A 27,550-nucleotide genomic window follows, 5' to 3' on the forward strand; every position below is an offset into this window, starting at 1 on the left:
GGAGCTATGTCTTCAGGGAATGCCTTTACTTGTAGATCTATAAATTCAGTTGAGAGGACCCTTCGTTTAATTATTGTCGAGAATAATTCGGTAATTTGCAAGTGTGTTCGAAGATCCACTGCCGATTGTTGTTATGTGTGTGGTTAGGGGAGCGTCAGCATCAATGATTATATGCATGCTGATTGTCGGAATATAGGCCTAGTTATGAATTTTTCGCATAGCGTAACAGTTCTTGTTTAATTACCTCGAGAACTGGAACAGTTATGGAAAAATATAACGGGTATAAAATATGGCAAGTGTTTCTGTAACTTTGGTCGAAAAATTTTTCGCTCCTGCAAATATTTCAGGAATTTTACTCAAGAGATGAGAGCAGATTTTCAGGTCCGATTTTAACGAAAATCGGAATATACAGTTGACTGTTAGGTCCGGAGATAGGGACTAGCTCTATTGACTGGTCCCAACTGAGTAGGCTTTACCTGTAGACGGAGACAGAATCCAATCTCCGAAACGTTTTGAAAAAAAAAAAAAGAGGATGATGTTTTTGAATAAAGACAGGACGATGGATAATCTCCAGAAACATAATATTTGTTAGTAAAACGCCTTGAGATTATATCATGTGCGTGTATGCACGCATGCACGCACGCACATAAAATAAAATAAACCAAGTTTACAGAATAGAGGTTCCAGAACTGCCAACATTCACCATTGACATTTCTAGAAACTTTTATGGCTAACAGGTCTGCCACTAAGACGTTTGAGCCATCTGTTGAGTGAAACTTAAACAAATAAAGTTTGAGACCATGATTATCGTAGGACATGTAACACATAACCTGTCCAAAACTTCTATACAAGAATAAAGTATGTTACGCATACATGCATGTTTGTTAATTGTATAAATGCGAAATTAAATATGATCATATATTCGACAGAGCTAATAATGAATAACGAAAAACATCAGAAGCGTTAATTCAGATACAACATCAAAAAGTGCTCTAAGAAGTACAACTATATTACATACCTTACAGGAGCGCTCACTTGTAAAGAAAACTGGTTCCAAGAGCAACTTTTCACAAATTACCGCACAATATTGCTTCCATACGCACGAAATCAAACTCCCGCGTTTTCACAATGGACTATCCAGAACTGCCAACAGTATTGTCCGGGATTATCTTAGTACTCCGTGATTACCATCTCCCACGTCTATGGCGTATGTGGGTATATGCAACTAATTTCCAGTCGTGTCGCTCAGATGGCAGTAGCTGTCGAAAAGAGAGCGTGGTCATCTGTTGAGTATGGCCAGAAAAGGCATTGAAATTGCTGCATGAACCAGTTTTCTTTTACCCTTCTTCGTATAACTTGGATTACCGACATATTGTACTGAAAATAGTTATGGTATTCCAGGCAACAAGCATTGTCTGACCCATGTTTTATCTACCTAATTTCCAACATATTTGATTTAAAAAACCAAGAGTGGCTCCCAAGAAGGGGTTTAAATTTTGTTTTGTTCATCAATTCCATGACAACCTTGGGACCCACTCTTTCTCCTCTTCACTGGGTAATACAGATGATAAATGTAATAGGTAGGCCCAGTGGCATGGAACTGATATGTATGATGGTGTACCATGTGGATGGAAGGGTAAAATAACTACTTTCTTTAAATTTATGGGCACTATTTCATTCCCAATTATGAACACTTTTTAAATTATCCTACAGTGTTTTAAACTAATTCACAATACTTATACAGAAGGATCATGTAAATGATGCAAATCATTCTTATATATTCCAGATAAAGCCTTTTGGGCAAAACCCAGTCACCATCTTGCAATACTCCTGGATGACCAGCTAACTGAAGCAGCACACATTTTAGAGAAATCGGAGGGGAGGCACATTTTGGTAAGAAGAGACAGATATACATGTGACGTTCCTTCATTAACACAAGCCTCAAATCAGGACAAAATTATTTTTCACTTTCTTGAAATGAATGTACTCGCTCACAGCTGAACATGAACTGTATCTAAAAACATTTAAAAATTCAGTTCCTATCTCAAAAAACATGGACTTTCTCTACTGCAAATAAAAGATGGTTAATGCTGTTTATGGAGATAATCTCCACCTATTCTGAGAATCACAGAAGACACATAAATACACTATGGGCAAAACACAGATTATTTTGCTGTTAAAATATGTTGTACATGCAGTAACCACTGTGCTTTGAATGTTACACTGTATGAAGTACAGAAATAAAAGCATATAAAATTAATTGTATTTGTCTTTATTAAATCAAAGGACACATTTTCATGTTCTATCCACATATATTCAAACTGTATATAATAAACTGGAAATGAACATTGTCTTAGATATTCAAAGGTTTCATGAGAAAATAGCCCATGAGGGTCAACAGAAGCTGCATCATGCCATATCAGAATAAACTGTACAGCTGTCTGAATTAACCAAGCTGTTATTTGAATAGGAAAACAATTCACTCCCATCTGCTTCAAAATATTGAGGGCCCAAATATATCATGCAACATCTGAACAGATGTAAAGTAAAAAAAAAAAGTAATTGTATCCCTGTAACAGGCTGTGGAGGCCCATAGGGTTGTGAGATGTTGAGGTTCTCACATTTTCTAGGCAATCGGCTCTTAGTTGGCAACAAGGTTGTCAGCCCTACGCACCGGCCACCCTTTACCCCCAAGAATGTTCCAAGAATATTCCTGGTACTCGTTTCTGTTAGAGGCTGAGTCGACCCCAGGGCCATAGTGCAGCTGAAAGGATTAGGTCAATTGAAAAAAATCCTATGACCTCATCGGGATTTGAACCCGCAACCTTCCGGCTTGTAGCATAGTGCCTCAACCAACTATGCTACCGCGTGCTGCTTCTGAACAGATGTGCATTTAGTAAAGACAAAAGGGAACCAGTAAATTTCTCTACAAAACTTTAGTTAGAGTTTAGTTAGTTAGAGGTTTCTTCCATCACTAAATGGTGCACGTGGCTATATTTTGCAGCTTCTTGGACATATGTCCATGATATTCATTTATTTACTGCAAAATACTGGCAACTACTACTGTAATAATAAAACTGGCAGGCTTGGCTGAGTTAAGCCAGCTGCAGAAATGATGGGAGAGTAACTGTTAAAATGGGCTGAGCCATAGCTCAAGCAGTTAGTTGCTGGCTTCCCACCACAGAGGCCCGGGTATGATCCCGGGTCTGGTCAAGTGGGATTTGTGGTGGACAAAGTGGCGCTGGGGCAGGTTTTCTCTGAGTACTTCAGTTTCCCCTGCCAATCTTCATTCCACCAGTTCCTCCACAATCACCCTCACCTATCATCTGGGGCTGCTACAATAGGCCAGAAATGGCCGCAATATAAGGGACTTAGTCCCACCCCTCTAGCATTAAAATGCACATAGTCTTCTCTCTTATACACTGCTACCAACTGTCAAGTTATATTCTTACAGCTCAGTTATGAGTCTGATGAACTAAGCTCGTTTCCAGGGGGGGAAAGGATTTTTATTTCTTCTTGTATTTAATGGGAAATGGAAACTCTTTCTTTGAGATTAATGCAACTGGAGAATAAAGATGACCAGTGGCCTGTACTCATAGTTGACATGAAGAACACACTGACTTGTATATGCTTTCATGGTAGTACAGTGGAAACTTTACCACTTCCCATAAAGAACAACACACAACTGACTGTGTGTTGAATATAAGTGACGATTGAGATCACAAGAATGGGGTGAGATATTCCTTGGTACTTGGATAAAAATGGCTTCAACCCACTACAGGTCTTGTACTAATTTTGGATTGAACCTGGGCCTGTGCAATGAGAAACCAGTGACTAACAACCTGAGCTATGACATGGCCATAGTGAACTTAAATAAATAACTGATATCTCTCAACTTCTGTCTCTATGGCCACTTGCTTTCTTTTTCACAATTTATTATTTAACAGATTACTGTTAAGCTCAATACTGGTTGATCTTGGGACATTCGTCAAATCAGGGAATTACTTTAACTTGCTGTGGCTCAGTGTCACACTAGTCGAAACAGAAACTCGGAGCCAGGCTAAGAAGATACCATGTCACCGCACCTGCTGCAGAAGGTGCTTATGTGCTTACACTTTCTGTGGGTCATCTAACAACCAGTTCTCTCCATCTTATCTCTATCATCCAAAAGCTGCTGCTTCTCATCAGGTTTCAGCCATGTTCTTCCTTCCTTGCGCGTGACAAAAAAAAAACGTGGTTTTAGTCCGCAAACGAACTATACCAACCAAGCAACCGCCGCTTGTTGGTGAAGTTAGTGCTGACTTTAGCAGACAGAGGCTGTCGCATGGTCAGCACAACAGATCCCCACGGCCATTAATTCCGGTTTTCTAGACCAGAGCCACTATTTCTCTGAAACAGCTCCTCAATTATCCTCATGAGGCTGAGTTGACCCCATTCCAGACCCATTACTTCTCAGAAAAAATTTTGTAGAGCTGGGAATCGAACCCGGACCTCCAGATCTTTAGCCAGGAACTTAACCACTACACCATAGAGGCAGTCTCCTTCTGTGTGACATATTCAATATTTTGCTTTTCCCATTTTCATTTCAGTCTTCATTTTGGTTTTCATTTTTATTTCATATTCAAAACCTTCTTTGGGATTCTGTTTTTGTTCATTTTTAAAATGTGTAAATATCATTGTATTCCATTACCTAATTATTTATCTTCCAGGTTATGTTTAAATCCTAACCTTTCACTTCCTCTCTCCCGTTTCTGGTTTTCCTTTCAGACTCTTGTGTGAAATGCAAAATTAGGGAATCAGAAATTACACAGCATGGAGGATTTTGGTTTCCTGTTCATTTTCTTTTATTCCATCTTCAGTCATTCTTAGAATGCATTCATACAACTGTATCATTATTTAATTATTTATCTTCCAAAGTATTTATGTTTAAATTCTAACTTTCTCACTGTTATTTCTCTTGTTTTTAGTTTTTACTTCAGAGGCAGAGTGAAACACAAAATTATGGAACCATAAATTATAAAGCATGAAGGATTATGCAATTAAATTATATTCAATTCAATAACAAAACATCATGAAATTAACATGTCTGAATCTATGTCCTATGTATACATTTTTAGTTGGCTGTATGAAACTGATCATATATTCAGCTTAATTATTAGTCAATATACTAATAATCATCTCTTTCAAATTTATGTAATTATTACTGATATCTTATATGTGCACTAGTGGGAAGGCACAGAGACACATCCTTCATTATCAATGGTAAAAGTTACTGGTTAACGGTTCTTTAGAGATGAGTAGTATTGTTTAAAGCTTTAGAAAACTATGGTCTAGTACATATCAATGGCAGATCATGGGATAGTCCAAAACCATTAACTGTAACCAATGATGATTTTGGACTCTGGACAAATTTTGAGACTTCAGAGCTGGAATGTAAGGTCATTAAGGCTATAAAATGGAACAGTGGTGCATCATTTGGGTAGCTGATGACATTTTCTTTGATCATTCAGAAGAACCTGCACCATGCTACTCCATGAACTATACTGCAGTCACAGAGAGAAGTCCCAAGGATGGTGGGGAGGATGACACTGTGGCTTTCCCCTTTCTGCCTAATTTCTCTGATCTATGCCAGTCATCACAAAGCACATATCATGTCTGAAAGTTATCACATGGTTATCATTACCAATATTTGTGTGAATGGCTGATGGCTCAAGGGGAATATAGGGACAATCACTGGAGAGGAAAGAGTAAAAGCTTCAGGGAGGTGTCGATGGGTCTATCTATCCCTTCTTTCTGTGGCCTCAGTACAGGATCAATGACCTTAATTTACAGAGACTGTGAGGAACCTGACAACTGAGATTATTACTATTGATTACTGGGAGCCATCATAAATTTATAGCTACCTGTAATTTAAATGGGGACTGAACATTTGTTCATTTAACTTACGTGATCATACAGTTTGAGAATAAAGTGTATGTTGAACTACTGCTATTACTTTTAATATTATTATCCTAATCTTTCCAGTTACTTAAATATAAATCCCATACAACATACAAATTCCAATTTAAAGACAATTCAATATATCTATTCCTTCAGATCTTACTGTTCTATTGACAGTTTTCTGACACGGATTTAATATCACAGTACCATATACCATTCAGTTTGATAGATACAAATATTTTGGAAGAACCTGCTGCTTCTAACTCCAGGTTAAAAGATGAAGGTATTAGGTTAATCCAAAACACTGGTACCTATCTACAAAACTGTATAGCATCTGACCCAAGAATACCATAAACTTAATATTCACTGCCACATATTGGATGACGAATGTTTCTTCAAATTACATTCCATTTTAAGAACTTATTCAAGTAAATATTTATTTTTTTTTTGTGGCTGAGAACAACCTAATACTGCAGTTAGTGAACTTATTCTGACTGCACATTCAGGTCTATAGTGAGTACACATTCTGCAGACAAAGGGTTCTAGCACTGACAAATATATTGTGATAACAGTAACACTAAAAATAAAAGGAACAAAGAGAAAGTGAAATTTCCAAGTACCATTAGGCACAGTCCAATTCAAGAGACTTTCATCCATTGCTGGCAACACATAATGTAAGAGTGAAGAAGTAAGGGGAATAAATACTTCAATATCATAACTTGGTATTCAACCTTACAATTGCCGTGTCAAAAATCTTGCCCTTTATAAAAACTGCTACATGACAGCATGTGACATCTGAAGGCATTTTATCTGAACTATATAGTCAAGAATCATCTGGAGGAACAGTTCTTTTTAAATTTGAAGTTCTTCAAGACATTATATTATTTATCCATAACAAATAGAAGCTCTGACAACTTAAGACTGTGGCTTGGTATTGCAGGAATTGAAATTGGCACTTCTAGGGATAAATTTCAAAAGAAAATGTTTATGATCATAATAAAGTAATAATTCAATATGTTACTTCAATCAGCAAACCAATGGATGATGGATTTTCATCCAGCTCTGGCAATTATTGACAAATGCTTCTGAATTCTTCTGTCACACATGTCCATCTACTTGCACAGGAAGTCAAATTTTATTAGCCTCTTATACCAACTAATATTTTCATCCAATCCACGAATTTAACCAAGCATGTGCCCTTAATTTTAACTTCCATCAAAAATGTTAGGCCTGCAGGCAAAAATGTACAGCCCTGAGAAATAAATGAAAACAGAAATTTGAAACTACAGATAAACCATACTTTGCAGTCTGTTTATTGGAGGTGGGGAGAAAGGGACCATCATTTGCAATCATTGACAGACTTTCTGATTGATGATCACATCACAGCATTACCACAAACTGTCATCATAATGGTGCTGCGATCTCACTCTGTTGCTATACTCCTCAGCACATACTTGACGGTGTAAGCAAAAGCTGCAAATCCTATGATGACACAGATATTTGTAATGGCACTGTGGAGCGGACTTTGGTCATTGTTGCCAAACTGATTCCGTAAGAGTGCTTGCATGTCATTTGATGTTACAGACTGGGGGTTGCTTCGAGCAGCTCGTTCTGCTTCTGCCCTTCTTTCAAGTTCAGTCTTGATGTCCTGAAAGATTTAATATAAAGACCATATATCAAACCTACCTACCTACCTACTTATTTACATAAATAAACAACAGAATGTACCGTTCTTTTGTAAAATAACATTACTGTATTACTATATAAAACTTACAGTAACCATGTCTGGGAACAGCTCACAAAACACCTTATCTCGGAGGTTAAAGTCCAAGCTCTGACCAGCCAGCTGCCTCTTCTCATACTCAGATGACTCAATACTTCCCAGTGTCGGACTTTTCTCAATCTGACAACACAAAATAGTAACATTAGAAATTGACAAACATTTCTTATTGAGTCAACATCCTGCCTGTCTGTCACTGACATATTTCAGTTACTGTTATGGTTAATGCCTTTAATTATGATCTAGCCAACCTATTTGGTCATTTGTGAGGCGTGGAAAGTAATGAAAAGCATGGAAAACAATTAAAATGGTTTGCATATGGCCACCGCCAAAAACATCAACACTGCAATCATCACCATCATTATTGCTTCAGCTCTAACAGTGCATGGGCATGTTTGTGCTGTGATGGCAGTGCAGTACTCAGGAGTTGTATGTTTAATGCTCAGAATGGCTGCAGATAAAGACATCTGCTTGCTAACAGCTGTGGGCCTTGTGCATCCTGTTTCCATCTGAGGTGTGTGCAATTTAGTGAGAAGGATGCAGAGGTCTCCACGTACATGTGCACTGCTGTTTACAGACTTTATACTCCCAAAGGAATGATGATATGGACTGAAATCCTGCTTATCTCTGACATCAGATTTACTGAAAACCCTGTCTCTCTAGACAGGGCATTACTTTTGCTTCCAGTTTACAAGGCCCTGAGCATCCAACTTGAGAAAATCCATCTCAATGGGGTCTGCACAACCGACCTTGTAAAATTTTTACTGGACAATTTTCTAATGACCACATCGCAATCTACATGACTCTCTGATGATGATGATGATGATGATGATGATGAACCCACATATTTCAGACACTCTGAATTCTATACATTCCAAAGTACTGACTTCATAACTGCTGGGCGTACAGTAGTGCACTGGCCATTTATGGCTGATCACCACATAGAGACAATTCAAAACTGGCCAAACAGTAAATCAGAGCTCAGTTCCTACTGGAGGTGGGGGTTGGTGATTGTTCTCTCCACCACCAGGTCCAGACTGGCTCTGGGGGTCCACCTAGACTCCTGCCTCATATGTAATGGAAGCAGCCCCTCCCACCAGTCCAGTAACTTACACCAAGAACATGTCCAAAAATACTGTCTGCTTGAAACAGTTACTCACCATAAAGCTGAGGAGGCCAGTAAGAATAGTGGACACACTCCATGCAGGGTTCCAAGTGTCAGGATGAAAGTCACTTATGGACAGACACAGGCGAGTATTGGTCTTGAACCTGTAAATGAGGAGATACCATCACATGACATGCATTAATGACACAAGAGAACAAAACACCCTTAGAAAATGAAACTAGCATGGATGAGCAAGGTGAATGCACATAAAATTGGCACAGGAAACTAAAGCGAAACACAAACACCAAAAGAACCTGAAATGTTTCATACAGTGAACTAAAGTTCCTTGGTAAATTCTGCACTGAAGCATCCTGATGCATTATCATTCAAATGGTATTATGTTTCCATTTTGCTGTATGTAACCATTTTACGACAATTTAAGGCTGTGTGATTTTATTCAGTCACTCACACTATCACTAGACACTCTGTTGGAGCAACATATTTTGATCACTACACATGCAACTCTGCATGAACATACTTGATTATGGCTGCACGATGATAAATGTACAGTGATGGTGCAAATGACTGGATAAAATTAGTGAACCTTGGAACATCACAACGGTGTTGTGTACATGAGAGCAAAAACACAAGAGCATTTCTTTCATAAAATTACAGAAATAGTTACAGATTCTTTCCCACCCTGGCACACTTCTGACACACCTCTACCTGCAAGTAAGACAGCACACACTGTTATAATGTGAAAAACATATGAATATAAATATTACTCAGTTGGTACAGCAATGGGCTACATGCCACATTTAGAGAGAAGAGATTTCTCTCTTTTTTACAGCATTTAGAACAGTTCTGCACCTGACCCAAACTCCTATCCAATGGGTACTGGGAGCTCTATTTACCTGGGTTTAAAGCAACCAGGGTGGAAGCTCATCACTCACCTCCATCTACTGCTGAGGTCAAGAACAGTAGAGCCATACACCACTATCCCCACACAAGGCCTTTGGCCTCCATAAATTAATCTAACTTAAGAGTAAAATTGGGGCCGCACCATAGCTCAAGCGGTTAGTCGCTGGCTTCCCACCGCGGCAGCCTGGGTTCGATCCCGGGTCTGGTCAAGTGGGATTTGTGGTGGACAAAGTGGCACTGCGGCAGGTTTTCTCAGAGTACTTCAGTTTCCCTGCCAATCTTCATTCCACCAATTGCTCCACAATCACCCTCACCTATCATCTGAGCTGGTACAATAGGCCAGAAANAAAAGTGTTCAGGATTTTTCAACCCTACGTCGTATCTCACTATGCAAGTCACCGCTATCCTCTTCTGTTGGAGCACTCTTTCACTATCGTGTGTGTATTGTGCTTTGTGTTGTGTCTTGCTCCTGTGACTGGGTGTGTTATACTGTTATACTGGCACTTTTGTGCCGAAACATGTAGTGCGAGAGAGAGGAGTGAGATAGATGAGTGTATGCACTGGAAGACGGTTGAAATAAATCATGGACTTAAATCAGTGCAACAGGACGCTAAAATATAACATTAAAACTATATGAACCAAATCTAACACAATGATTGTAAATGACTTGGTAACTATAGACTTTGGACTGACACAACCATCCCTGAGCATTAATCTTGGTTTAGATTATCCTGATCAAGGGTGACACAGTTCTGTTCAGTACTGCCACACATTGGAGGAGTACCTTAATCAAAGTCACAACAGTTTCCTTCTGCATCCTTTCCTATTCATCATTCATAATCATTCCAGTACTTCAGTGCTCTATAACACACACAGTTTAAAAAGCATTTAAATAAGTCAACAATTACCAGCATTCTGCAATGTGAATGCAGAAACTGAAGTGCATGGTATATTCAGAGAGTGACATATCTGTAACCTGTTCCAGAAGCTAAACATGACATACCTTCATTTATCATCCTATCAGAGAGGGGTGTATTATTCAGGCGTCAAGCTATTTAACTCTCTGATAGACTCGAAAGGATTCTGACGATGGTGTACACTGTACTTATTTTGGACTTCACCCATCGTCTGGTATGTAAATGACAAAAGACCACGACGTTTTGGAGACTGGATCTGTCTCCGTCTTCAGGTGGGTAGGTCCAGTGATTGAGACTAGCTCTTTCTAGCGGGCCCAACTGAGTAGGTTTATCCTTCCCTATCCACCTGAAAACGGACACAGATCCAGTCTCCGAAACGTCGTGATCTTTTGTCTTTTACATACCGGACGATGGGTGAAGTCCATAATAAGCCAAAAGAAGTACATATTTAACTCTCTGCTGTCAAATATCACAGTTTTAAAAAATGACAAAAAGCAATTTAGCTTCGTTTTACAAAATTATTTGCAAAGTAACATATTTTACTCTACTGATGAATTTGTCAAGCATGCAAGGGGCTGAAAAGTTAAGAGTTAATAAATGGTCTGTGTGTGTGAATTATATATTGTTGAGACTTGCTTGTTGTAAGTGTGGTAGTATGTATTATATCCATTTTTGTTATGAATTTTAATATTTTATAATGTAACTGTTTTACTGATTCGGCTTGCCAGTGTGCGTGGAATGGCAAGGCGTGAATTTGACAGTGGTTTTTCCACAACCCATGTGTGTTGTCCTAACAACTTGAGCTATTTGTGAGAGGCCTAATTATACATTTTATTGGATAAAGGACGAATGATGCATAGTCATCATGAATTTGTAATGTGTGACATGTTTTATATCCAGCCCTATGGGGAGATGATTGGATCCATGAAGTGAAAATAAATGTAAATGTACAAAGAATTCATAACAGTGTTCTCTGCAGAATTGCTCAGAAAATTTAATAAACTCTGTCCAACAGTCTTAGCCCTTGTGTGAGGTCAGATTCAACGACATTAGGCCTTTACCTCCACATAAAGCATTTTATTTTACTCTGTAAACAGCACCTAAAGAGTCCAAGTACCAACCTTCCATTTGGCGTGATCATGTATATGCTAGGAGGTTTGAAGGGAAATTCTCGTGGAAACACGAGTTTCCCATGATACAGCCCTCCTTCATAAGGTGTGCTTTCTGGACCTGTGACAACATAATGCCTGAAACAATGAAAACACCAATGTTCCAATTGTTTCAAATCTTCACTGACCAGTCTCACATTGCACCACAAAATAACGTCATACATACCACTCTAGGATATTTGATGGTAGTGGTTCTGCTACAACATAAGGAACTGGATCCTTTTTCAGCCGCAAATAGTCTTGTTTTAGGCGTGCTGTCGCACTGTTTGTCTTACGCGTGCTCATTGTCGGTTCGTTATTTTTTCATTACTGGAAGAGGATTGTAAAAGTTGAAAAATTAAAAGCATCAAAAACATACAAAACATTATGCAAACAATTTTAAAAGTGGCCAACATTCTTCCTACACAAATATGACTTAATCAACCCAAACAGGATGTAGTTGGTCTCCGTATAAATTGTCACGTTCTTGTGACACTATGGTCGATGACGGATTGTCATACGTGAGGTTACTATGCACACATTCTGTGAAAATCTACCGAACAAAAGTTCCACAACTACCTATTGCCTTACCAATTAATAACGATGTAGTGACAACTTAATAATTTCAGTCAACATTCCTAACTCCTACGGAGAAAAGTTCCATCACAGAAAATACAAATTTAACACAACAGTTTCATCCACAAATTCCATGTCTACTCCCAATTCAAGGTTACGTGATTTTACAAGAATAGCTCACGCGATTCACAGAAATACTACAAACAATGGTCTCCTAAGAAATATACGATTAACATTCCAGAAGAAATACGCAATCCTTCCAGCCTTTAACTATTACAACCAACAATGTATTAATTACAGAAATATATGTTCCATATTCCGGAAAACACTTATGCCACCTATCGTCAGTTTTTACTACAAGACCTACAAGATCGTACAAGACTGACCTACAAATTTAAAAAAATAAAATGTAGTCGTAGTAACACACAATTTATTGCAGAATATTTTACAAATTAGTAAAATTCCACCAACTTATATTTGGCTGAAACTGGTTTAAAAATACACTCTATTTATGTACTAATACGTCATCTCCGTAAACAGCTGCGCAAACAGCTGAAAGCTTCGTAGGGGTGTTACCAGCGGTTATCAGTCATTACCAGGTTATCTACAGATCTACAGTAATTGGTGAGGGACGGAATATTGGTATGTAGGAGATAATTTAGTTTAGTTTAGTTAGGGGGTAGCATTTGGAGTGATGGGTCTGTAGTTTATCGATCGAGTGTAAGAAGAAATCAAAGTGAAGCTCTTTGTTGGAGGATTTGCTCCCCTTTGGGCGCATTCGGTGCAAGAGTACGAAATGTCACTGCGTGCAGTCATCCATCGACTGTTGCAGAATGGTCGTATACTTCTGCGAACATATAAGCTTCAGAAAAATCCGAAATACGTGGTGGACGGAGTCAAATTCAACATTCTCCCGAACGGAGCAGAAGTAGAATCCAGTACATCGGCAGTGCAGTCTGTATTTCGAAATGTTGGCTTTCAAGTACATGCCCATGCCCGACGACTGTTTGTTGACAACGTCCTTAGAAGAGTCACCAATTCTCTGGCTGCCGATTTACGTAAGAGAGCAACTAAAAGATTATTATTCGGCGATTCTGCACCATTTTTTGCTTTGGTTGGGGTGAGTTTGGCATCTGGGACAGGAATATTAACCAAGGATGACGAGCTAGAAGGCATATGCTGGGAGATCAGAGTGAGTAAAAAGAGTCGCATGTTATTGGAATTACTTATATACATACACACACACACACACATCGAGAAGAGTTTATACATACAGTCTAACATTCTTCATTCCATCAAATTCTCCACAAATAAGAATATCTAACTAATTCTAAATTGTAATCAACCATAAACAATTGTAACTATTGTAATTTTAATGAATTAACTTGACTTGTCCTATATCATGTACAATGATCTACAGTGACGAAATCAATCAATCAGTCAGTCAATCATTAGAATTTATTATTCAGAATTCCAGTGTGAGTGAAACAGGATGATATGGTGTTGACACTGAAATTACCAAATTGCAAGCAGTCACAGATGTAGACTCCATCAGATCTTATTCTTGCACTGGGAGTGTCGGTTCAGTTTGAAAAATTCAGTTTTATTTGGAATTGAAGACTTTTCTTATAGTTCAAGTAGAGTTCGTTTTTGCCTGAAGATGGAGACAGAACAAGGCCCCAAAACATATTAGGGTAGACATAATATCTTACTCCAGAAAATGAACAATTTGTAGAGAATGTGTTAGATTTGAGGTTCCCACAGTGGTGTCTTTCTATGGAACGTCCTTATAACATGCCTCCCTAAACATGTAAACTAACTTTATCATGCTGACAGGAGCCCACTTGTGGCGCCTGTCCTGGGCCAGAAGAATGCAGTTCACACACCATTTCCTTAAGACCCTAATGGGTCTGTGTCCATTTCTCAAGTGATCTCTTCCCTTGAGGTTTTGTGACCAAAATTTTGTATGCACTTCTCATATTCTCATCCTCCCAGTTTTGTTCTCATTGATTTGATCATGCTAGTAGCATTAATTTATGGGTGTGAAACTTGGTCTCACATTTAGGGAAGAACATGGATGAGGGTCTTTGAGAAAATGTTGCTAAGGAGAATATTTTGACCTAAGAGCGAAGATGTAACATGAGGCTGGAGAAAACTGCATGATGAGCTTCATAATTTGTACTCTGCACCAGATGTTATTACAATGATCAAATCACAAAGGATAAGATGAGCAGGGCTTGTAGCCCACTTGGGAAGGAAGAGATGACCAGGAAGACCTAGGATAGTTGGGAGGATGATATTAAAATGGATCTTAAAGGAATATTGTGGGAGGATGTCAAATGGATTCATTTGCTTAAGGACAGGGGCAGTGACAGGCTCTTATGAATATGGTAATGAACCTTCAGATTCCATGAAATACTGTGAATTTCTTGAATGGCTAAACAACTATTAGCTTCTGAAGAGTGACTCATCTCCATTGAATTAGTTATTAAGTAAAAGTAAAGTTTCTCCTATGCTTAACTAATCAAGCACAACACCATGAAGGCATATGGGGGCGTGGATGTATAGATCCACATTTACTTGACCTCGGCACTAGCTGGAGGTGAGTGGTCATCTTTATGGCCCTACCACTCCCTCTCCCCCTGGGAAAGAGCTACCAGTACCTGTTGGATAGGAGGCAAGGTAGGCCCCAGGGCCAGTCTGGATGATGTGGAGTAGAGAAAATTCTTGACCTTACTGGGTCTCAAACTCTGATCCCTCTGTCATCGAGCCTGTAGCCAGCTGCTATACCAACTGCACTATCCCGGCTCTCTCAGTTATTAAGTGCAAAGTACAAATTATGAGGCTTTTCATTATATATTCCCTCCTTCCTCCTCTTCTTGTCCTTCAGAGGCCCAGAAATGCTCCTCAGGATCTTGTTCACACAGCGATGGTTATGAAGAGTTCTATCTTTTGGGAAGCAATGCCATATAGTCCATTAAAAGGCTTCACTTGCTGCCTGCTTCATGCTGATTTATTGTTTGACTTAGTCTTCAATCCTGAAGATTGAGGCAGTGTTTTCCTCTGGAACCTCATTTGAATTTCACCGGCCTACTCAACATTATATCTCAGAAGATGAAGCTCTTCATATTCAGTTAGTGCTCCTTTGGATGGGAGATTAAGTTTTATACCCATATATCCTAACTATAGAGCAGACTCCTTGAGAAGCTGATAGTCACGGAATTAGTCAGGATATTTCATGTCTTTTATGAAACCCAAAGTTGTATTAGCATATGTACAATAACTTGCTGCTGGTCCCTATCCTGAGCCCCACACAGCACAAGTAAAATTATAGCCCTCTTGTGAATGAATGTGTAATGTTTGAGTGTATAAATTTCTGCAACATTTGAATTGAAACCTCATGTCTGTGCTCTGTGCAGCTCATATAATTTAAATCTTTAATGTTATTTGGCAATATTAATTGATAAATATCTTATCAGCAATTTGATGACGTACAGTTATTGAAAGTTAGGTAAATAATAGGATGCGGTTGGGTGGACAATGAGTCAGCGAGAATCTGATGATAAGGTTCACATTCAGAGAACTGTACTTTGCACTGTTTGTGTTGCAGGTAATTCCATCCTCATTAGTACATGTGGGTAGAGTCACAGCAATGTAAAGTGTGAAAAGTAAACAACTAACTTCAATATAAAATGATTTCAGACCTGCTCATAAGTATATATAACACTGCTTGACCAGTTGAATAATGAGTTTATTATAATGCTTTAAACCTTGACAGTCATATAAATATTATATAAAAACTCAGTTCCGTACTCACGGGAAGCAAATTCTGTCTGTATTACAAAGACCAGCCAGTTAATGCTGTTTAGGGAAATAATGTTTACTGTGACAATTATATGGAACATACTCGTATAAATACATTCTGTTAGTGGAGTGCACAGTGCAATGTTAAAGCAGGCACTGTATATAGTTACCGCTGGTTTTAAAGATGGATGTCACACATAGGGCTGTTACTAAACTCCTTTAACCATTAGGCATTAATTGGAGGATAATATCAAAATGGATCTTAGAGAAATTGGATGGGCTGGATTCATCTTGCTCAGGATATGAACTAGAGGTGGGCACTTGTGAATGTGGTAATGAACCTTAGAGTTCCATGAAATGTTGGGAAATTCCTTTAGCGGCTGAGCGATTGGTGGCTTCTCAATAAGAACTCAGCTTCGTTAAGTGAGTCAGTGAGTTAGGTACTTGGTCGGCTGGTTAGTTGGTTATACATGATTTATGATATATGCAGTATCCCTGTAGTGCAGCTAGCTTAACACCAATAGATTTGTGTATCCAGTAAATGAGTGTCAGTGTCAATGAGAGATACAAAGTTGTAAAGAACACATTTTGAAAATATATGTACTGCAGATTATTATTAAATTGAAGTGTTGCTGTAATGGCTCTGTTGTGCTTGCAGGAGGCAGTTTCTCGGATGCAATGGAACATTTCAAAGACTGACTGCAGCGAAAGTGAGATAAAAGGTGATGAGGAACCTGTGGGACTCAGAAGCTTAGTTCTGGGACCTCTGATTGCAAAAGGTTGTAGTGCTGCCGTATATGCGGCTCGCAAGAAGCAAGGTACTGGTCGCAGACAACAGTGTCAACTACCTTTTCAATTAATGTTAACGGTTCATCTGGAATTCCTGACATTCATTTGTAAGAATTGTGGATTTCGTTGTACTGTACTGAAGCCATGAAACGAAACCCCATAAAATTGACCCCTTCCACTTTTAGCTTGAGCTGTTATGCTTTCCCTTCAAGCATATTTCCCCGTATTCCCCAACAGTATTCTAGCTGCTCTGTTCATGGTGATGTTGGTAGTGATAAGCTGATGATAACTAGCAGTAAGCACTATGGGCTGACTGATATGGGGCACAGGGACTGGTGTTCTTTTCACAGTCAGTGTCAGTACTTAAATTGAATTGAACATGTATCCTGGAAGAGATAAACGTATATCAAATTTTAGTGGGGAAACTTCTTGGAACATGACACTACTTATAGATTCCTGTCTTACTTGGATAATTTTATTCACATCATCTTGATTTCTTCCTCAGAGTCTGAGAAAACTGAGGCACTTCAAAATTCAGAAATGAGCGTTACAGTCGACACAAATGAGCAAGAATTGTCAAATTTCCCATTGGCTGTTAAGATGATGTTCAACTATGATGCAGAATCCAATGCCATGTCCATCCTGCGAGCAATGTACAGGGAAACTGTCCCAGCAAAATGCCACTTTACGAACGAGGAACTGAGCTCCTGGGAGAAGAGGTGATGGAGAGCTTTATTTCTTGACCTAACTTATTTGAGTATTGGTACATTCTTTGAGTACTTGAAATTAATCTGTTCACAGGCTCAGTCTCCTATGCTGTTTGAATGACTTAAATTAAATCTGGTATTTCATGTTCACACTAAATGTTGTGATGCAGATTTAATTTTGGTCTGTACTGGTACAGTATCTGATAAAATGTTAAAGTCTGATAGACATCATCAGGCAGGCATGTAGAAGGATCTGAGGTGACAGACAGCAGATGTCTGTACTTGGTGAGAAACATATATGTTATGCTATAGGGTAGTCATTCTGAAGTGGAGGATATGTGATGCTTCATAATTAGAGAGCACACAAGATATATTTCAGCTGTCATCAGACAGAGTTCGCTTGCGGATTACAGGCCATTGAGTTTGTTTTTGTTTTTTGTTTATTTCAGACAGATAGACAAGGGCTGGAGAAAAACCTTGCCAAATTTTCCTCTTTATGGAATAAATACACTTTTGTTTAAAATGGAAAAATCTATCAGATTGTGTTTATGATGCATGAGAGCACATAGTCTGAGTACAAATTAAATAATCACTGAAATACTGCGTAAGGCTTCTCTCTGAGACCAAAGTGTGCATGAAGTTTCATTTTGAGAACAAGAACTACATCATTTGGAAAATGTTCAGAAATGATGTTATAAGGCATTTTGGTCTCATAAATGCTCAAGATGTAGGTCTGTGTTATTGTCAGGTTTCAGGTTTTTCTCAGTGTTATGATAAGGGCAAAATGTGTAAGGAAGGATTTTCTCTCACTGTGTTGACTGTGTTACAGCCTGGTGGATCGAAAGAAAACATTGCCATCCCATCCGAACATTGTGCAGATGTACTATGTGTTTGCTGACCGTGTTCCCATGTTGCCTGGGTCCCTGTCTCTGTATCCAGATGCACTTCCTGCTCGTATCAACCCAGCAGGCTATGGGAGGAACATGAGTCTCTTCCTGCTTATGAAGAGGTGTGGTATATGGAGAGGAGTGTTCTGTGTAGTATTTGAGGTTCTCACAGCAGTGCCTCTGAAGGGCTGTATCTTCTGATATTAACACCATGTAGTTCATTTTTGCTTGCTGTATGCTTGATACTGGTTTCTTGCTTTGCTTATTCTTCGACCCTGAAGTTGGAAGCAATATCTTCTCTTGAAGAAAGCAGTCTTCTGGGATGTGGCACCATGAAGATATTGTGTTAACCAATGTTTAGGAGGAACATATCGCCTCAAGACATTAGTCTGTTAGCACCTGCTCACGCTGGTTCGTCGCTCGTGAACTTTCTTCTCTTTTCTTCTACCCTGAAGATGGAGGCGATACGTTCCTCCGAAATGTCGGTTAACACAATATCTACACGGCGCCACATCCCAGAAGGCTGCTTTCTCCATAGTCACCGCCGTGAAAACCTCAAATATTACAATATGTTCTCTTGTTGGTTGACTTTCAACAGACTACATGGCATTGCAATCTCAGAAGATAGACCTCCTCAGGGGTGGTGTAAATTAGTGAACAGGGGAGAGTAGGATTGTAGTCAAACAAATGAAAACTAGTAAAGGAAAAGCCCTTCATTGTTATGTTTCTCAGTAAATAGCTTGTTGTTTCACATTTGCATCACAACTCCAGTTCAGCTTTTTGAATTATGATAGCTCTGTGGTATTGTCATGCAAGTGTAACCAAGACAGAGATGAGTTTCTTTAAAGCGGTAATGATACTGTTCACTGCAAAAGGAACTGCAGCTTGTAGATATGGAGAAAGGCTAACTAAATTGGATTTGTCTCATTTTTGTCCGTCACACTAGTAATTACAGAGTGGATAATTTTCAGTCCAGTGTGACATACAAGTTTACAACACTTCAGTCTTTTTCACCTTACATGTTTCGACTCAGAAGAATCATCCTCAGAGGTGCACCACTTCATAGCTTAAGTGCATATGGTTAAAACATCTTATGTGACGGTGTTTCCTGATCGTAGTGGTGCACCTCTGAAGATGATTCTTTTGAATTGAAACATGTAAGGTGAAAAAGACTGAAGTGTTGTAAACTTGTATGTCACACTGGACTGAAAATTATCCACTTGGCTAAATAAACTTAGTTACTTCTGGCATGAAAGCACAATAGATCACTGTGGTCGTGGTGCAAGGGCAAAGAAGCCCACCCCTTATACATTCTTTCATTCAGTACTTCTGGCATGATGCTTCTTACAGGTGAGGAAATATCACAGTGTTTTTGGAAAATATCAGCATGAGCTGTTCGGAGACATTTCAAATAAATAGTTTAAAATGTAGTTAAAGATGTTAGAATCTACTGCTGTAACAGTTTCTGAAATATATGACAGAACTAATACTACACAATCTTGAAAGTAGAAGGTAAAAGTTAAAGCTGTTCTGTGCTAACACCATTAAGATGTATGGGAGAACAGAGGCACAGTTCCATACATTCTAAATCATGGCACTAGATGGAGGTGAGTGGTCAGCTTCATTTCCCAGCCACTTTACTCCCATGAAGGAGACCCCGACATACATGAGGTAGAAGGCCGGGTGGACTTACATCTGGCCAGGGCACTATGGTGAAGGGGAGAAGAAATCTGTTCCTCTGCTAGGAATTGAATCCTGATTCTCTGGTCATCCAGCCTAGTCACTATACTGGCTGATCACCAGATTGGTCTGTCTTAGAATTTGGTTAAAGGGTTAATTCCTAAGTGTGTTGGGTTGCAGGTATGACAGTAATTTGAAGAAGTACATCCAAGAGAAGCAATTGGGCATCCGAGTGAGCACCCTTCTCCTAGCTCAGCTTCTGGAGGGAATTGCACACATTAACATGCATGGGATTGCACATAGGTTAGTATGTTAGTATGTGTCACATATTGTCTTCTGACATTGTTTCTGTTTTAAGTGGCTGGTGAACAGAAAATTACCAGGCTCCTGTTTTTATTATTCCCACAGTCTTTCGGGTTCACTTTCTTACCAGTTCCTTCCTGTCACTTTCTCCTGTACCTTGCTGCACCATCTTATTCTGGGTGATTGCGTAAGTCTCCTTGAAGTTGCAATTCTAGTGCCCTTCCCTGGACCTTTGTTCTATCCATTCATTTTGCATGACCAAATAATTGTTATTTATGTTCAAATACTGTTAATAAATTTTAAATTCCAACTTTTTTCCTAACAATTATATTTATACTGTTTCCTCTTCTTGTTTTTTCTCACAATAATTTCTTAAAAATTTTGTATCCACTGCTGGGATTTTGCCTTTGTTTTTTGTAAGGGCCCATATTTCAAAATGATGAGAAGCCTTACATTTTACATGATCTGTCCAATTTATTGTAAGAATTTACTAAATTGGACATTAGAGCCATGTTTATGAAAACTCATTGGCTACTCTTGAACTTCCAAATGGCATTATACACTTCCAGAGGCACAGAAACCTATCTTCACTAAGTTCTGTGCCATTTGATATAGTTGGCAGAATTTCTCTCTGATACCATTAAAACAAACATTTTGGAATGCTTATACCATGAATGTTAATTAATTTTGTCACATACTAATGTCCTGACCAAAAACCACTTATTGAGATGATGAAACCTTTCATTGCAGGGATCTCAAAAGTGATAACATCCTTTTGGATTTATCAGAGGGAGATGATACTTGCCCTCTCCTGGCAGTGACTGATTTTGGGTGCTGTCTAGCTGACAGGGTGCATGGTTTATCATTACCATACCACTCACCAGATACTGAGAAAGGCGGCAATGCTGCACTCATGGCACCAGAGGTATGTCACCAGAGCTTAAACGTAGTTGATCGAACAACAGCAAGAAATTTTGTAACTCCAGCATGGTACAGTTTTCCTGGAAGTTAGTCACTTAAAATGTCTGTAATCAGAAAATATTGTTTTATGACAAATTGTTCTGGAGGCAGTGAATGTGATGGTGAGTTTGATCTCAAATGCTACCATTTTTCTTTGTTCATTTTACCCACGCGGTAGCATTGTTGGTTGAGGTGCTATATAGTAAGCTGGAAGATCACAGATTCGATTCCCAATGAGGTCATTGGATTTTCAATTGACCTAATCCTTCCAGCTGCACTGTGGCAGTGGGTTTGACTCAGCCTCTGACACAAATGAGTGCAAATGGCCTCCATGGCCTGTTACAAGGATAGCTTTACCTCTTTTTTTCACTCTAGCTAAGTGTATATGTGTAGGATCAGTTTTAATTACAGCATCTTTAATTTTAAATCTGCGTTTAAAAACGATCTGGGTACATTTTACAGAATATAAAGATCACATAAATGCATCAGCTTAAGTAAGTAAGTAAGTGAGAACTAATAACTAGTGGAAAATTTGTAATGAAGTGAACCTGTGCACCTTCTCTGACTTCAGGTAATGTGCTCAGAGCCTGGTCCCTTCACCAGAATTAACTATTCCAAATCAGACGCTTGGGCAGCTGGAGCCATTGCGTATGAACTGTTTGGTATGGAAAACCCATTCTACTCCAGTAGCTCTGATACCAGGCCACCCCTGAACAACGTGTCCTATACAGAAGAAGATTTGCCTCCATTACCAGAAAGAGTGCCAGTCACTGTTGCCAACCTTATTCATAACCTGCTTGTGAGGAACCCATCCAAGGTAAGAAATATAACTCATGTTTCCAGACATAAGATTCTCATTGATCTGGAAGTTTCATTTTTAGGCATACTTTATGGAGTGATAAAGAGTGCTTGGTATGGAGGTTACAGCCATTCATCTGTTTCTGTGCTGTTGTATCGGTGCATCAGAAATGTGCTATAGCTGTTCAGGCAGAGTGGTTGACGTCTCACGGATGATATTGGTTGACAGTACATTAACATCCTATCTTGTTCATTGCACAATATTTCTGTTCCAAACATGCTGGTTTACTGGTAACACAAGTTATAATCAGGAGCTGCTCGGTTCATATCTTGGCTAGAAGACTGACTATCCTGTTTGAGGTTTCTTCTCAGTCACTCCAGGCCATAACCACTTTGTTCCCAGGGACAAGAAATTTTTCTCTTCTCCACAGCATCCAGAATGGCTGTGGGGCCTACCCAGCCTCTTATCCGGTGTGTACCGAGGGCTCTTTCTCCTGGAGTAAAACAGCAGGGCGTAAGCTGACCAGTCACCTCCATGTAGTGCCAAGGTCAAGAATAGTGGATCCATATGTCTTCATGGTGTTGTGTTTTTTACCACTTCTTTGCAAATCCTTTGCAATTCATTACCCTACTATTCTAGGCTATATGGTCTCTGATACTGAACACATCATCCACCCCAAAATATCTTCCCTTAGAAAATTCCTGTCTGCTGCATGTAATCTGGTTGAGTCATTCGCATAATGATGAAGTTTGGCTTTAGTATTGCAGTTTGAAAGCTTACAGTATTTTGTGTTGTAGCGCCTTGGTGCAGAAGCTGCTGCCACAGTATGCCAACTTCTGTTGTGGGCTCCAAGTGCTTGGCTTCACCCAGATGAACCATACATGCCATCTAGCAATGAGGTATCTTCAGATTATCATTGTCATATTAACATTATCATGGTCATATTTGTTACATTATTTTCTGATGCTGCAAGCAAAATTGTATCATCATCATATGTTAGATAGAGGTGAATCCTTGTTCCATTGTGTATTAATTGTTTTTGGCTTTGGTATGCTTCTTGACTCTATTTTTGTATTGCTCTTCTTCCTCATCGTCCTTCTGTTCTCCTTCACCCTCCTCTTCATACATTCAAACCATTTTTATGTGAATCACCTATGAACCAAACCTCTGTACCTGTGTGTTCTTTTCCACTGTCCCCCCATTTTCCTCCCATGTGACGTCTTTCTTGATCTGTTATTCCCATCTTGAACTAGTTTTTGCCTTGTGATTTGTTTTTGTGTTCAAAACTTCGTTTGAGATCCTGTCTTCATTCATTCTTAAAATGTGTCTGTATGATCTTATTCTCTTATCTATTAATTTTATTTTGCTTTATTGATATATATGCCAAATAACACTGGAGATGATTATGCAATAAAATGAAGTATGAAATTCGTAGCACTGGCCATTATGAAATGTTTGCAGATCCTGCAGTGGCTACTTTGTCTAACAACTAAGGTGCTGTGCGAGGGGAGGAAATTGAGCGCAGCTGTTACTTCCAGCAGCTTTAACACTGAAGGGGTAGGAGAGGGTTGTGTTAGTCCCCCCAGAGGGATTGGCACTCGGCGCACCCTGCCAGAATACCAGCTTATTGCTTCATTCCTCATGAGAGTAAAGCTGCGTGAAATTCGGGCAGCCCTCGACTGGATTCATAATATGTAATGCCCTGTTTGCTTACATTTAGATTTGCTTCATAATCTGTATATTCAGTTCTAGTAATTTTGGGGGAAGTGGCAGAACCAAATCTTTAGCATAAGTACACCTAAAAGTTGCTCTCGTGCAACGTGTATTCAAGAATCACTTGTAAATTTCAGACATGAGTTGCAAAATAACCAGTTAAAATTTAATGCTCTACATAATTATTTTGTCATAATTATCTGTATATGACTCAATATTTATTCTACATTTATTACTTATTTAGATGCTTTTTTTAGGTCAGAATTTAATTGAATTTGTTTGACATTTTGTTACTGTAACGTGGAATTATATAGCTGCTCTAAGCATTTTTTGTGTAATGAGACCTCTTAATTCTGAGGTAGAAGAGGAAACTTCTACACAAGGCACAAGAAAACGAAATTGATTCTAGTTCATCACATAACTCTTTGTTCCTGAATCGTTACATTAATGCTATTTAAAAAGTTTGCCATATATGTAGTAATTTCTTTTTTGTTGTGTAATCATCAATATTACAGTAATGTTGGACTACTTCGTCCTTATAAGCAACTGTAGACTAGTTTATATTGTTAAATTTCAGGATACAATGAGTATGCCCTTTGATGTAAGCCAATTTTGTTTTAATTGGGTTTCAGCTAATGGAAACCTTCTGTTAAAACAATTTTGGATGTGTTAATATCATAGAAGCTATGATAACCGTACTGTTAGCTTCATTATATTTTTACTAGGGAAATAAAAGCTGTATATTTTATTATTAATATGATTGTACTATAGCTGTAGCCCCAAATTAGACTTAAATGTGTAACATACTAAGACTTAACTACATAACAGTCAGCACACATTCAAATATATAGTGTATATAGTATATCTGGCAACCCATGCTAATGTTAAGAAATACATATTAAATTCCAAGTTCAATATTTTATGGAGATGGTTTGTTGTTTTAAAATGCTAGTCCTGTAAGTTACTGTCCAATGCAAATAAATAAAAGATGAGAAAGTCTTATGAGTTCTACTTCATTATTTTTAGGCCAGACTTAATGTCCTGGTTATTTAAATCCTGCCTGTCTCGACAACTACCATTACCCTAATGACTGCATTTATGACTTTGAGTTGTACTTTGCCAGTGGTGACAGAATTTTCTGAGCCTGGTAAGAGAATCAGGGAAAATGATAGACATTTCAACTAAAGAGAAACCTGCTGCCCACGAAATTGAATTAACATTGATTGTGCAGGAAATGGGAATTTCTTGTTTCCTGGTACCATGGAGTTTGTGCCCATATTTTAATTTGGGGGTTAACAGTATTATTAAAATTTAAAAAAATATGTATAATGCAAAGCCTGCCAGATGGCTTGAATGTGACATTGCAACAATGCAACCCACGGCTGCTAGAGGTTACACTATAATCCCCCAGTAAAGAGAAGGCAAGGTGAATCATGTGCAGAATGGTTCTGTTGTGACCTTTCTGTTACTCATTTAGAGACATTGATCTTCATTCAGTACACTAATAGTAATGATAGAAGTTGTCCCAAAATTATGCCAGTGCTTTCAGCTTACACTTACTTGTACATGCAGGCATGCTTCAGTAATTGCTTCACTTTCTCTTCATTGTAGGCAGTAGTCAGTCTGATATCTGAAACCCTTATGTAAGGTGTTGTAAGATGTGTAATTGATATTTTTGGAAATACCTGTACTAGTAAATTAAATTTTCATCATTAATGATGTACCTGTGAAGTTCAGAGTATCGCATTTCTGTGGCATATTGGCTTAATGGTCCTTTTGTGTTCTCGTCTGTTGTTCAAAAACATAAAAATTAGAATATACAAAACTATAATTTTGCCTGTGGTTCTGTATGGGTGTGCAACTTGGGCTCTGACATTATGGGAGGAAGATAGACTGAGGGTGTTTGAAAACAGGGTGCTGACAAAAGAGACAAAAAGAGATGCAGTGACAGGAGGTTGGAGAAAACTGCATAATGAGGAGCTTCATAACTTGTAATCTTCTCCAAGTATAATCAGAATGATCAAGTCAAGGAGGATGAGGTGGATAGGGCATGTAGCACGAATGGGGCTACAGATGAGGAATGCGTATAGGATATTGGTGGGGAAGCCAGAAGGAAAGAGACCACTGGGAAGTCCAAGGTGTAGGTGGGCGGACAATATTAGAATGGATCTTAGAGAGATAGGATGGGATGGTACGGATTAGATTGATCTGGCGCAGGATAGGGACCAGTGGAAGGCTTTTGTCAACATGGTAATGAACCTTCAGGTTCCATAAAATGCTGGGAAATTCTTGAGTAGCTGCAGAATTGGCAGCTCCTCCAGAAGGGCTTAGCTCCATGAGTACGTAAGTAAGTAACGACAGTAATATAACAACATTTCTATGAGCCTGGGTGCAACTTAAAAGTTTGGGTCCTGTACACAATTATGCTCTCATACTGTCACATCAGGAATGCTCTCACATCCATTGTCTTTAATTTGAATTTCAGAAACATTTTCTTTCACTTATTTTATTTAACAGAAGCCACAACTACTTGGCAATAAAAGTGTTCTTAATTAATATTATGTATGTAATTACAGCATGGGATAATAAACATATGGACATTGGTATTCAAAAGTGGATATTAAATAGAAATACAAAATAATTTGCAAAGTTACTAACAGTTGAGGTAAAATTTGGGCTGCCTGAAGGCACCATGGAAGCATGACTGAACACACACTTCTCCCTTGTCCCTTGCCAGCAACAGAATGAATTAACTGATAAGTTTCCAAAAAAGACCTTAAAGTATAAACCAAAATATTCTTTGGGCCTGTTAAATTCTACAGCCACAGGTGTTTTCCTTTGCAGACAGAGAACAACTTTGCACTATGCTGTATCAGGAAGAAAACGTACTGTTACTACATTCATAGGATAATTTGATATACTTTATAACTTAGATAAAACTTGTTTCTATTAAATACAGAATGAATAACCAAATGTGAAATGCTTCTGTGGAAGTAAAGCAGGCATTTCTTAATCTTTTGGGGTGTGACAAAATTTAGCCAAGTAGACCGCCAGTAATTGGCACCGGACTACAAGATGTCACATCCAAGAAGACAATAGTACTCTTTATAGTCATTTTTATGATGACCTTAAATTTTGCAGCTATTTGTTAATTTCATACCAGATGATCATTTTGGGCACAGATTTTTACAAGAGAGACCCGATCATTTATTTATGGCTTATTTAACAACGTTATCAGTAGCCAAGATAATATAGTGCTGAATATAATAAGATGTATTTTCATCAAATTCAAATATAAAATTACATGAAAATATAATCAACCAACAACGACCACCATTTTAGGGGACAGACAGAATAAGGCACACCTCTGTGACCCTGATGTTGACCTCTGTGAACATGAATTGCAAACTTACAGATTTTACACTGTAAAGATAAAAAAGGTAAATTTGTCTCTGTGCTTATAATTAATAACAACGCATGAAGACATGCGGGTGGGTGATGGGATAGGCTTTATGCGTTCT

The 27,550-nt window shown here is 38.6% G+C and overlaps 3 protein-coding genes across 6 annotated transcripts in view; 1 reads left to right on the forward strand and 2 right to left on the reverse strand.

Annotated features, from left to right (window-relative positions):
- Window positions 1-1,172, reverse strand: part of LOC111868486 (asparagine synthetase [glutamine-hydrolyzing]) — a 197,989-nt gene extending 196,817 nt beyond the window's left edge. For both annotated transcript variants that reach the window (XM_023859168.2, XM_023859162.2), the window contains exon 1: window positions 1,019-1,172. The gene's annotated coding sequence lies outside the window, so the exon portion shown is untranslated. The remainder of the gene's footprint in view (window positions 1-1,018) is intronic.
- A 3,857-nt stretch (window positions 1,173-5,029) lies between these two features.
- On the reverse strand, window positions 5,030-12,857 carry LOC111868480 (ubiquitin-conjugating enzyme E2 J2). 3 transcript variants are annotated; one of them, XM_023859143.2, is made up of 6 exons: window positions 12,774-12,857; window positions 11,999-12,141; window positions 11,785-11,910; window positions 8,881-8,989; window positions 7,715-7,843; window positions 5,030-7,588 (listed from the first exon to the last, which is right to left on the reverse strand). In XM_023859143.2, the coding sequence occupies exons 2-6, from the start codon at window positions 12,115-12,117 to the stop codon at window positions 7,364-7,366; spliced, it is 708 nt and encodes a 235-aa protein (XP_023714911.1). In that variant the 5' UTR covers window positions 12,118-12,141; window positions 12,774-12,857; the 3' UTR covers window positions 5,030-7,363. The 3 variants fall into 3 exon arrangements, with proteins under 3 accessions (XP_023714911.1, XP_023714910.1, XP_023714913.1); XM_023859142.1 differs by lacking the exon at window positions 12,774-12,857 and adding an exon at window positions 12,403-12,742; XM_023859145.2 differs by lacking the exon at window positions 12,774-12,857 and adding an exon at window positions 12,686-12,722.
- A 101-nt stretch (window positions 12,858-12,958) lies between these two features.
- Window positions 12,959-25,031, forward strand: LOC111868479 (serine/threonine-protein kinase PINK1, mitochondrial). Its single transcript, XM_023859141.2, has 9 exons — window positions 12,959-13,579; window positions 16,850-17,009; window positions 17,486-17,699; window positions 18,517-18,696; window positions 20,435-20,557; window positions 21,308-21,482; window positions 22,089-22,334; window positions 23,114-23,215; window positions 23,778-25,031. The coding sequence occupies exons 1-9, from the start codon at window positions 13,184-13,186 to the stop codon at window positions 24,012-24,014; spliced, it is 1,833 nt and encodes a 610-aa protein (XP_023714909.1). The 5' UTR covers window positions 12,959-13,183; the 3' UTR covers window positions 24,015-25,031.
- The last annotated feature ends 2,519 nt before the right edge of the window (window positions 25,032-27,550 follow it).

The sequence above is a fragment of the Cryptotermes secundus genome, unplaced genomic scaffold, assembly GCF_002891405.2.
Source record: "Cryptotermes secundus unplaced genomic scaffold, Csec_1.0 scaffold203, whole genome shotgun sequence".
Taxonomy (NCBI): Eukaryota; Metazoa; Arthropoda; class Insecta; order Blattodea; family Kalotermitidae; genus Cryptotermes; species Cryptotermes secundus.